Source organism: Peromyscus leucopus, chromosome 3 (assembly GCF_004664715.2).
Source record: "Peromyscus leucopus breed LL Stock chromosome 3, UCI_PerLeu_2.1, whole genome shotgun sequence".
Taxonomy (NCBI): Eukaryota; Metazoa; Chordata; class Mammalia; order Rodentia; family Cricetidae; genus Peromyscus; species Peromyscus leucopus.
The window spans coordinates 87,601,861-87,614,568 of NC_051065.1; the positions used below are offsets into that span (position 1 = coordinate 87,601,861).

General features: G+C 45.3%; 1 protein-coding gene across 2 annotated transcripts in view; it reads right to left on the bottom strand.

The window, feature by feature from the left end:
- Window positions 1–6,104, bottom strand: part of Smyd1 (SET and MYND domain containing 1) — a 48,365-nt gene extending 42,261 nt beyond the window's left edge. The window contains exon 1 of one of the 2 annotated variants that reach the window (XM_028860220.2): window positions 5,890–6,104. In XM_028860220.2, coding sequence (XP_028716053.1) covers window positions 5,890–6,026 — 137 coding nt within the window. In that variant the 5' untranslated portion in view covers window positions 6,027–6,104. The remainder of the gene's footprint in view (window positions 1–5,889) is intronic. The other variant, XM_028860219.2, reaches the window with a different exon arrangement.
- Window positions 6,105–12,708: the final 6,604 nt, after the last annotated feature.

Here is a 12,708-nt window from a genome sequence, read left to right on the forward strand (position 1 = left end):
AATTATGAAATCTAGTCTAGTGTGAGAAACTCAGCCAGGAGAATGGATGGGTCAGTGATGAGCTCTTCCCTGTCAGGGGGATGAGGATGCTTATAGCGGTGATAGTGATTGTGATGATGGTGATGGTGGTGATAGTGATTGTGATGATGGTGATGGTGATGATAGTGACTGTGATGATGGTGATGGTGATGATAGTGATTGTGATGATGGTGATGGTGATGATAGTGATTGTGATGATGGTGATGGTGATGATAGTGATTGTGATGATGGTGATAGTGATTGTGATGATGGTGATGGTGGTGATAGTGATTGTGATGGTGGTGATGGTAATGATAGTGATTGTGATGATGGTGATAGTGATTGTGATGGTGGTGATGGTGGTGATAGTGATTGTGATGATGGTGATGGTGATGATAGTGATTGTGATGATGGTGATGGTAATGATAGTGATTGTGATGATGGTGATGGTGGTGATAGTGATTGTAATGATGGTGATGGTGGTGATAGTGATTGTGATGATGGTGATGGTGATGATAGTGATTGTGATGATGGTGATGGTGGTGATAGTGATTGTGATGATGGTGATGGTGATGATAGTGATTGTGATGATGGTGATGGTAATGATAGTGATTGTGATGATGGTGATGGTGATGATAGTGATTGTGATGATGGTGATGGTGGTGATAGTGATTGTAATGATGGTGATGGTGGTGATAGTGATTGTAATGATGGTGATGGTGGTGATAGTGATTGTGATGGTGGTGATAGTGATTGTGATGGTGGTGATAGTGATTGTGATGGTGGTGATGGTGGTGGTAGTGATTGTGATGATGGTGATGGTAATGATAGTGATTGTGATGATGGTGATGGTGGTGATAGTGATTGTGATGATGGTGATGGTGGTGATAGTGATTGTGATGATGGTGATGGTAATGATAGTGATTGTGATGATTGTGATGGTGGTGATAGTGATTGTGATGATGGTGATGGTGGTGATAGTGATTGTGATGATGGTGATGGTGGTGACAGTGATTGTGATGATGGTGATGGTGGTGACAGTGATTGTGATGATGGTGATGGTGGTGACAGTGATTGTGATGATGGTGATAGTGATTGTGATGGTGGTGATAGTGATTGTGATGATGGTGATGGTAATGATAGTGATTGTGATGATGGTGATGGTGGTGATAGTGGTTGTGATGGTGGTGATGCTGGTGTAGGTAGTGATGGTGGTAACGATGATGACAGTCACATGGTGACAGTGGTGACAGACAACCAGAGAAAGAGATGTGCATCTCCTCTCCTTGCCAAAGCCCAAGTCATTGTTAAGAATAAAACCACTCATCTTCTCATCATGCTTGACACAGAACTGACTTAATTTACTGAGCACGAAAAATCAAGAACGGTAATGGCAACAGGAACTAAACTAAAATAAAGGAACAAGGGGCGGGGAGACGGATCAGTCAGTAAAGCGCTTATGCAGAAGAGTGAGGCCTTTAGTCCAGACGCCGAGCACCGCAGAAACTGTAATCCCAGCACTGGGGAGGCAGAGGCAGGAGGATCACTGCGGTCTCCTAGAAATCAGTCCAGTTGAGTGGGTGAGCTGTGTGTTCAGTGAGAAACCCTGTCTCAAAAAGAGCATACAGAGGGGCTGGAGGGATGGCTCAGTGGTTAAGAGCACTGACTGCTTTTCCAGAGGACCTGGGTTCAGATCCCAGCACCACAATTGTCTGTAACTCCAGGACCTGCCATCCTCACACAGACAGACACGCAGCAAAACACCAACGCACATAGAAATAAACAAATAAATAGCACAGAGAGTAATTGAAGAAGACACAACAGCAACCTCTGGCCTCCACCTTACACAAATGCACGCACACGCCAACATGCATATCCATATCACAACAAATAAAAATAACTAAACAAACGAGAAAGAACTTAAAGCTTCAGTATCACCGTAAAAAGGAACAAAACGAGCCGGGCGTTGGTGGCGCACGCGTTTAATCCCAGCACTCGGGAGGCAGAGCCAGGTGGATCTCTGTGAGTTCGAGGCCAGCCTGAGCTACAGAGCGAGATCCAGGAAAGGTGCAAAGCTACACAGAGAAACCCTGTCTCGGAAAACAACAACAACAACAACAAAAGGAACAAAACAAGGGCTGGGGAGATGGCACTGCAGGCAGTGTTTGCTCACAGAGCATGAGGACCTGAGTTCCAATCCCATGTCCCACATGAAGTTAGATGCCATAGCACACATCTGTAATTCCAGCTCTCCTAGGAGATGGAAACAGGAGAATGCCCAAAAGCTCCTAGGCCACTCTCCCTGTCATTTACAGAGGAAACAAAAGACCCTGCCCTGCCTTGCCCAGCATGGTGCGACTTTAATCCTAGCACTTTGAGTTCAAGGCCAGCCTGGTCTACACAGCAAGTTCGGGGACAGCCAGGGCTACATGAAGAAGCCTTGTGTCAAAAAAGAAAGAATGAGAGAGAGAGAGAGAGAGAGAGAGAGAGAGAGAGAGAGAGAGAGAGGAAAAAGAGAGAAAAAAGAAAAAAACTCTGCCTCAAACAAGGTGGAATGTGGGGATCAACACCTGAGGTTGTCTACTGACTACCACACACCAGCCATGGCATGGCATGCTCACACTCACACATGACATGCACATAGACTCAAAGGTAAACACAGAAGGCATTTCAGTTATTAAATGGAAAAAATAAGTCCTCTAGTAAAAGTTCCACTTCGTAGTAAAACAAATGAAGCGAGCCAGAAGGAGGCGCCCGACAAGTGAATAAAAACTCTACTGAGAGCCAGGTGTGGTGGTGCAGACCTTTAATCCAGAGTTCAGTAGGGAGAGGCAGAGTCGATGGAGCTCTGTGAGTTCCAGGCCAGCCAGGACTACATGGTGAAACCCCATCTCAGAAAAAAACAAAAAAAATTATTGGAACACACCACTAAATTCGAGAGTCTTGAGACAGAATCTGGCTATGCAGGCTCTGGGGACTTGGAAGTACACAATGGTGGTGACCAAACCCAAAGCAGCATGTGGTTGTTGCTGTGTGTTGCTGTGATTTTATATTTTAACTCTGAATCTAGTTGACTTCATACCTGTACTCAGTACACACACACACACACACACACACACACACACACACACACACACTTCTCTGAAATGCTATTCATGTCACTTGGGCTCACGATTACTCCTTGGATGGCAATGAGACACATTCCCTGGTTCACAGCCTTTTTCCTGTAGGTCTTGGAAGGCCTTGTGGGGAGGGGGATGTAAATGCTAACCAGTTATCTCTGAAGCACCCACCCCACGACAGACAGCAGGCACTGCAGCCACTCACCTGCCCAGCTCATCAGAGGGCGTCTTCATTCATTCAAGCTACACAAACGCCAGACAGGTCACTCCAACTGTGGCTCAGAAAATACCGCCATTCTAATGGAGTCGCTTTGTGGGAGGGTTGTTCGCTTGTTTTTAAATAAGGGTTCAGTACTATTTTAAAATTTAGATAGCTCCATGTAGACAGGGTGGTAGGGAAATGGGAATATAGCTTTGACAGACCCTCTTAAAGTTGAAAGCAGCAAGCCCCTTCTAGTCACGTGCCCTAGAGAAGAGTCACACCATGTACCTGTGGACACAGATGGCCTAGAGAAGAATCACACCATGTACCTGTGGACACAGATGGCCTAGAGAAGAGTCACACCATGTACCTGTGGACACAGATGGCCTAGAGAAGAGTCACACCATGTACCTGTGGACACCAATGGCCTAGAGAAGAGTCACACTGTGTACCTGTGGACACCGATGGCCTAGAGAAGAATCACACCATGTACCTGTGGACACTGATGGCCTAGAGGAGAATCACTGTGTACCTGTGGGCACCAATGGCCTAGAGAAGAATCACATTGTGTACCTATGAACACCAATGGCCTAGAGAAGAATCACACTGTGTACCTGTAAGCACCGATAGCCTAGAGAAGAATCACATTGTGTACCTATGAACACCAATGGCCTAGAGAAGAATCACACTGTGTACCTGTAGGCACCGATAGCCTAGAGAAGAATCACACTGTGTACCTGTGAACACCGATGGCCTAGAGAAGAATCACACCATGTACCTGTGGACACAGATGGTCTAGAGAAGAATCATCACACCGTGTAGCTGTGGATACTGGAACACATTTTAATTGCAGGAATATTTGATTTTATGAGAAATAGGAACTCATCAAATGTGTCCTGATTGGAAAATAGATGAGTAAATGCTGTACATATACTTATATATTTATATGTTGAATATTTACAGAAGTATTACTACAGGATATCCCGTATAATTCATGGATCAATATGGAAAGCTCTACACATAGTTAAAATAACTAGATATCTGGGGATTTATAAGATGTATCCAGACCAGCAAGATGGCTCGGCAGGTAAAGGTCCCGGTGCCAAAGCTGAGGACCTGAGTTCAAGCCCTGGAACCCATGTAGCAGAGGGATAGAATTGACTCCAGAAAGTTGTTCTCTAACTTCCACATGTATGTAATAGCACATGCACACCTACATGCAGGAACACACACGCAATATTTAAAGTAATAAAACAAATGAAGTATCTGTAGACTTATTGTCCTCACAAGGATAGACTCAGAAACATTGTTTAAAGAAAAAAGCAAGCTCTAATCTGACAGAATTTCATGAAAGAAAAAAAAAAACAGCAAAAAACTAAACAAACAAACTGTGGCTAACCAGCTTGCTCAGTGCAAATCAATGTATGAAATAACATAAGAATGTTCTGGAAAAAGCTGATTTAAAGTAAAGCACAAGTTACCCCTGAGGTACATTGGGCAAGACTCTAATATTTGGAAGTAAATGGATGCTTGTGTTGCTAATAATTAGAGCTAATTTCTTAAAGTTCCAACAAATGTTTTATATTCTAACAGGTTAAAACAGACTTATAATAGGTTTATACACATTTATTTAGCTTCGTTTGTATTTCCAAAGAAACTAAAAGTAAGTTGGGGTTTGTTTAATTTTTTTTTGTAAGAAAATGTTTCCCACTGCACCACACCCACCCACCCCCACGACCCACCCCCACCCCTCACAGCCTCTCAGGCATGTTCTCTGTGATTAGGGTAAAGTGCCTAGAGGCCCCTGCTCAGCTCTGCCACTCGGATAGGGGCCGCAAAGAGTCAGAGACAACGACTCCCTGCAGAAAAGAAAGACCAAGAGAGAGCAATCCAAAGTGCAGTTTGGGCCAGGTGGTGGTGGTGGCGGCGCACGCCATTAATCCTAGCACTTGGGAGGCAGAGACAGGCGGATCTCTGTGAGTTCGAGGCCATTCTGGGCTACAGAGTGAGATCCAGGAGAGGTGCAAAGCTACACAGAGAAACCGTGTCTTGAAAAATAAAAAAACAAAACAAAACAAAACAAAAAAAAAAAAGGAGGGAGAGGAGGAGGAGGAGGAGGAGGAGGAGGAGGAGGAGGAGGAGAAGAAGAAGAAGAAGAAGAAGAAGAAGAAGAAGAAGAAGAAGAAGAAGAAGAAGAAGAAGAAGAAGAAGAAGAAGAAAAGAAGAAGAAGTGCAATTTGAAGGGCCAGCAAGATGGCTCAGCTGAAGGTGCTTGCCAACAAACCGGACTCCCCGAGTTCAATCCCTGGAGCCTACATGGTAGAAGGAGAGAACAGACACCGAAAACTATGCTCTGGCCTTCCCACACGCACTGCGGCAGGTGTGTGTTCTGCACACACACCCATAAATAAATGTAATAAAATTTTCATCACAAATCTAGGACTCCATGAACTGGATTCCTTCCCCTGATGACTTTGGGAGCCTGAACCTGAGAGCTTGGCACCAGTCAAACCAGCAGTGGAGAGGGCCACTCCCCGCAGGCCATACCTGTCGAAAACCACTGCAGAATAAGCCCGCTCGGCAAAGACCACGTCCGCAGCCCAGAATTCCTTCGTGGCCTTCAGACCTCTGCCTTTGCCCTCCGAAGTGAAGACCTCCACATTCTCCATGCTGCCTCTTGTCATCTCCGACTCCGTCAGCCCGTGCAGTGGGTGGCTCGCACTGAGCCGAGCCTCTTGTCCTTGGTGCTATTTAGCACCTCCGTCGTCGTCCCAGAGAGCAGGTCTATAAATGGACAGGCCACCTCCCCTCCCCACTCCTCTCGGGAACTAGGCCCTCCCCTCCCCCTCCACCACTGCTGCTGGAGGGAAAAGGCAAAGGAACAGCGACCTGACAAAGGTCTCATTCACCACCCAGAAAAGACGCCAAGACAGGAAACGACCACAGGCTCGTGTGGTCCTGACACGGAGCCTGATGGGTTTTGAAAACCTGTTTGAAAATACTCCCTGCATGTGCCATGTTCTGGACTGCAGTCATGTTCAGCTTGAGTTGAAATCAGGAGCACTTGGTCAGTAGGATATTTTTAGCCCCCAGATGCCTCTGTCAATCAAAAGCAGACAACTGGAATGGACAGAGAGAAGAGGCGAGGTACATTGGCTGCTCTGGGACCCTTCAGCTGTCAGACCCAGACTTTCTCAAGTGAGACGGGCCCCTTGCCCCATCCCCTCCCAGTCTCCCCCCATGGCAAGAAATAAATAGCAGAAACAAAAATGGGCCTTTGGCATATGCATATACATGCCAGAACTCTTAAGATTCAAGGGGCATCCTTCTCTCCAATGTCTCCTGGGTCTCACATAGCACTGGAGGTCAGAGGTGCCCGTTCTTAGAACGTCACTGATGGTGCAGAGAGCTGGATACAGAGACGGCAGGCTTTGAAACTAACAGCACCCATCCCTGACTTTCCATCCAACTCCCCTAGAGCAGATGTCTGCTGTCAGGAGAATATCAACGTGCTCTGCCCTTCCTCCCATCCAGGAGGAAAGACATTATGGGGATAATTCTAAAACTCCCTGTGAATTTAACACCACTCCTTGGCCTCAGATCTCACTGAGGTTGAGGGAAAAGGCCCTTGCAGATTCTGTGCTATGGCTTGGCTTCTGTGTAGTATGTTTAGTTCCTGGATGTGTTTAGATTCTCGATTGCTGCGGTTTGAGTCTAACCCTCAAAGTTCAAGTGTCGGAAAACATAATTGCATTTTAAGAAAAGAAATAAAATGAGGAGGACATGACTACTCCTGAAGTATGGAGAGGATTGTTATTGTAGACATAAGGGAGAAAGCAGGCAGAGGGAAGAGTCCAGGCTGAGCATGGCCGGCAGACTGAACCAGACCATGAGAAGAGCCAAGGGGAGAGAGAGGAAGAGAGGAGCTCGGGACTGAGAGGTGGCCCTGGCCAAGAGGCCAAGAGGTCAAGAGACAGGGGTAGGGACCAGGCTGGGGGAAGGGAAGGGGAGGAGCACTGGGAGGAGCCACAGGTACTGAGTGAGACTTGTCCTGAGTTCCAGACAAAAGAATCATCAGTGCTGCACTCTGGAGAGGCAGCATCTTCAAGGATGATTGGTTCATTAGAGCTCTGCTCTCATAAATCAATTAATCCCATTATCAAGGGAATGGATTCCTGCAAAAAAAGAATGAGTCTGGCCTCTCCCACCACATCTTCTGTCCACAGGGGATCTTCTGCCCTTCTGTGATGCAGCAAGGTTTCTCATCAGCATCCAGAATCATGAGTCAACAAATGTCTGCTCATTATAAATTGTACGGTCTCTGACATTCTGTATAGCAATACAAACAAACCATGACACCCTGGTTTACAGAGCACCCTCTGCCCTAGATTTTGGCAAATGCAGTAGCTCATGTGTGCTGAGCCTGCTACTACCACCTGAAAATGGAACCTGTGGACCAAGGGTGGCAATCTCTGCCTCACTGGGTTGTGGTGAGCATCACATGGGGTGACATGTGCAAGGATAGCACAGCTCTTGGCATTTGAAAGCACCCGTTCAGTGGGGGCCACTTTGCTTTATTTTTATTCTGTCATGTCCTCCCCCAGTTATCAGGATGACCCAGAAGTTCCAATGTATCTCCAGCTAAGAAGTTCCAATGTATCTTCAGCCAAGTTGCGTGTCTCAAAACTCCTTTGAGCCTTGGAAACACATCCAACCCCCTTGTCATCCAGCATGTCCTGATTCTTGGAACGCAGGAGCTAGAGAATCTCAGTGATTTCAGATAGATCCCCAAAAGCAAAACAACTCAAAGCATTTTAAACTAGTGCCTGAAAAGGGAAGCATTGGGGTTGGGTGTGGTGATATCCACCCGCAATTCCAGCTCTCTCAGTTGCTGTTCTGTTGCTGTGAAGAGACACCATGACCAAGGCAACTTAAAAAAAGAAAGCATTTCATTTGGGGCTTGCTTCCAGTTCCAAACAGTTAGTCCATGACCATATGGCAGGAAGCATTGTAGCAGGCAGGCAGGCAGGCATGGTGCTGGAGCAGTAGCTGAGAGTTTGTATCTTATCTGCAAGATGGAGGCAGAGGCACCTCAAAAGCTGACTCCCAATGACACACCTCCTCCAACAAGGCCACACCTCCTAATCCTTCCCAAACAGTCCATCAACTGTGACCAAGCATCCAACATGAGCCTATGGAGAGCCATTCTCATTCAAACCACTACACCAGCCACTGTAGGGGCTAGGGTAGGTGGACTGTGAGTGTGATGTGAGGTCATGGGCTAAATAGGATGACCCTCTCTCAAAGAATAAAAGGAGAAGGAGGTATAAGGAAGACAATAAAAACAAAAACAAACAAACAAAAAAAACCTAAATATCACTGATGCCAAGAGGGTGAAAACGAAACTATGAAGGAGTTTTTTCAACCCATCTAGCTTCCAATAAGTGTCCTGTATCAACATTGCTCTGTAACTCACAGTCTTTTCAACAACTATTCTGAGGACAGCGCTCAGTCTGGCAAGGCCTCAAACCTGCTCTAGATGCTGTCCTGGGACATGTTCAGCCTAAGCCATGGTCGAGGAAGACATCTACCCGACCTGAGACAGAGATGAAAGACAAAAACTCTGAGCTCTAGCTTTGTCTGTGGCTATTCATCTTATCACAGTAGAGTGATGTGGTGGAAGACAGACGGCCCTTAGAAGATGTCCAAGTTCAAATCCCCAGAACTATACATGCCACCTTACAAATGCTATCTACAGAGTCCACCAAAATTCATGTTGAAATAGACTCATGAGGTATAGAGAAGATGTAAACATAATCCAGTTGTAGTATTTGAAAGTTCTGTGGAAAGTAATAAAAGTTAAATGAGGCCACAGGGAGGACCTTAATCTGACAGTACTGTGGCTTTGTCAGAGGAAAGATGATATGAGTGGGAATGCTCTGTCCCACACTGCAAAGTCCTGCTCCACCTTGGACCTCTGCAGAAAGTCCTACCAACAAGAGGACTTCTCCACATTCAGCCACCTGACCATGGACTTTCCCAGCCTCCAGAATCACAAGTCGAAAAGCATGCTCTTTATAAACAGATCTGTGATATTCAAGTGGGGATCAGCAAACGGACTGTGACACATGCCAGGAGGAACTTTTCAAATGTGACTAAATTAGGATCTTTCAGGGAGATTATCCTGGTGGGACCAATGTAATCATAGTGATCCTCATTGGAAGAAAGCAGGAGCAGAGGAGATGATCATGGAGGAAAGATGGCCAGAGTCACTGCAAAGTGCCTGATGATTTCAGAGATGGGATGGATGAGTATGAGCCAGGATATACAGGAGACATGTGGAAATTGGAATAGGCAAAGAGATCCCCACTCCAGAGCTTCCAGAAGGAACTCGGCCCTACTGTCAAGGGGACCCCATTTCTGCCTCTGCTCACCAGAACTGTAAATGGTTATAAACTTACATTGTTCTAAGTCACTAAGTTTATAATAGTTTGTTACTCCATCAATAGGAATCTAACATCAAATATTACATTTGTCTCTTATTACAGTAAGTATAATTAACCATTTCTCATAGAGAACTCCAGGCCAGACAGGATTACACAGTGAAACCCTATCTCAAAATAAAACAAACAGCTGGGCAGTGGTGACACAAGCCTTTAATCCCAGCATTTGGGAGGCAGAGGCAAGGGGATTTCAATGAGTTTGAGGGCAGCCTGGTCTTCAGAGCCAGTTCCAGGACAGCCATGACTGTTACACAGACAAACCCTATCTGGAAAAACCAAAACAAAACAAATCTGAAATGAAATTCAGGAAGAATGTCATTTACTAGCTCACATTAAAAACAAACTATTAGTTTACTCCAAAAGAGAAGACAATGAAAATTAACTTACAATAAGTTAATATATGTGTGTTACAGATAAATGTATCTAAACAGGCTCATTTTCATATGTTTGGGAAGAAGAATTACATTAGAAGGCAGAAAGTGGCCAGATCTTTGCACTTCCAAATGTATTCATTACATTAGTGAAAGCTAAAGATGCAGGTTGCTTCCAGGTACACAAATCTTGCTTGGGGAATTCGTGTCTATAACGTGACTTTATGATACAGTTAGCATCGCTTAGAGGTGCTAGCCAAAAGAAATATAATGTTTCTTTAGTCAACAAGAAGACGCATCCATTAAAAAAAAAAAAATCCAGTATATATTAAAGTGTTTAAAAACCTTCCCTGTGATAACATGCAGAGTTCTGGAGGCTAGAGAGCTGGCTCAGAGGTTAAGAGTGCTATACCGCTCCGACAGAGGACCCTAATTAGGTTCCCAGCACCTATGTTCAGAGGCTCCCAGCCAACTCTAACTCCAGTTCCCAGGAAATCCTACACCTCTGGCTTCAGAGAGCTCCTGGACTTATGTGCACATATCTACATACAGACACACAAATGCAATATTAAATTGGTAAAAATAAATATCAAAGAGCAGAATTCTAGACTCAGGTGACCCTAAATAATGTTTTCACCTACCTGAGATATGCTTCTGTGTTTTGGAGGTGAGCAGAGGTTCCCCATTGCCTAAGGTTGTCCTTTGCTTCCAAGGACATGTAATATCTCTGGCCGGCATCAGTGCGACAGTGGGCACTGGCACTACTCCCGGGCAGGTGGGGGAGAGGTGCCAGCGTGGACTATCTCCTCAAAAGCAGACGAAGATCGTGTGGAGATGACAAGGGACTGTTTTGGAGAGAGGGGGAGATGGTCACAAAGCCCAGGCATAGCTGCTTCAGATAGCCGCTGCTGCTACGGCTGCTGTTTTGCAAGCGTCTCGGGATATGTATCGTTCAAGCTGGCTTCAAACTTGTGATTTCTGGCATTCACCTCCCAAGTTACCAGAATTGCCAGCACTCCTGGGTAAACAGCCTCTGGAGGTACGAAGGAGTTCGTCTCGCTCACCTGAATTTTGCTTGGATCTGTTTCCAGACACCTCTTGCAGCACCTAAAGCTTTAGCTGACCCCTATGTATATACATTGTTGTCCCAAACCTTTAAACTGGTCACCTCAGACGCCTCAGGACGCGGAATGTGTTTCCTCGATTGTGTATGTCACAATTTTATGTATGAACAGGTATGAAAGTCAGAAGTAAAGGGGGAAATTTACCAATATGGTTTGTGATAAGTTTTCCGTGTACCTGTACAAATACAGGGATGCTACCACACCCTGGAAACCCTACCACGCGTCCCCTCCGCCTGAGCTAGGCGCTCGCAAAGATTACCATCTAGTGGTAAATCCAGGGAGCTGCAAGCGTTTACACTGTCTCTAGTGAAAAGGACAACACTTCAACTTCCGCTCTGCTTGGTGCCAAAGTTCGATTAAAACAGACGTCTTCTGGGGCCCTTTACAGCTGTGAACTAAAAATAGTTTTACTGTCTTTAATGGGTGGGAATGGGGGGGGGAGGCGGAAATCAAATGAATTTTCTGGTTAAAAAAAAAAAAAAAACTAGACAAAATTCAAATTTCGGTTACTGTGAACATAACTGTATCAGAAACAAAGGTACTCACTTGTTTTCCTATCTCCTCCAGTTGTGTTCATGGCACAGTGGCAGACTGTGTCCCATGGAAAACACAGGGCCAGCCGAGCCCAAAGTGCTCGCTGTGGACCTCTTACAGGAAATGTTTGCCTGCCCCTGCTGAGTCTGACAATAGCATGCCCAGAATGCCTGACATTAGTTGTCTCTGAGTATTCACAGGCTTGTTCATTCATTCATTCTTCATTCCATAAGCAACGTGAGAGACACAGAAGGAAAGTTCAGGAACTGAATAAAGGAGTGTTAATTATAAAGGAAGAAGGGCATTGCAAATAAAAGTGAGGGGCTGGAAAGACGGCTCAGAGGTTAAGAGCTTTTGCGGTGTGCCTGTTAGGTCCCCAACATCCACATCAGACCACTTAGAACCGGTGGTGACTCCAGGGGATCTGATGCCTCTGACCTCCTTGGATACCCACACACGTGCACATACCCCCCCCACACACACACACAAATGATTAAAAGAAATCTTAAGACCATCATGTTTCTGTTTATTTGTTTTATATAATAAAGAGTATTTTAAAAATAAAATAAATATTTTAAAGGTGGAAAGAAGAGAGAAAAGTTCATATATGTACATCAAGCACTCGCATAAATAGCCCGTTATATTCTGTCTAATTACAGCACAATCGAAAGTCCCTGTCTTATGAAAGTATCGTGGATTCAGTAATAGATTGCTTGCCTGTGTGCAGGCTAGGTGATACTTCTTCCAGAGTTCATTAGGAAGAAGGGGAGAGGCAATTTCTGGAGAAGGAAGCAAATGCAGCATGTTGAGTTACGCAACAGTGTAGTGTTAACA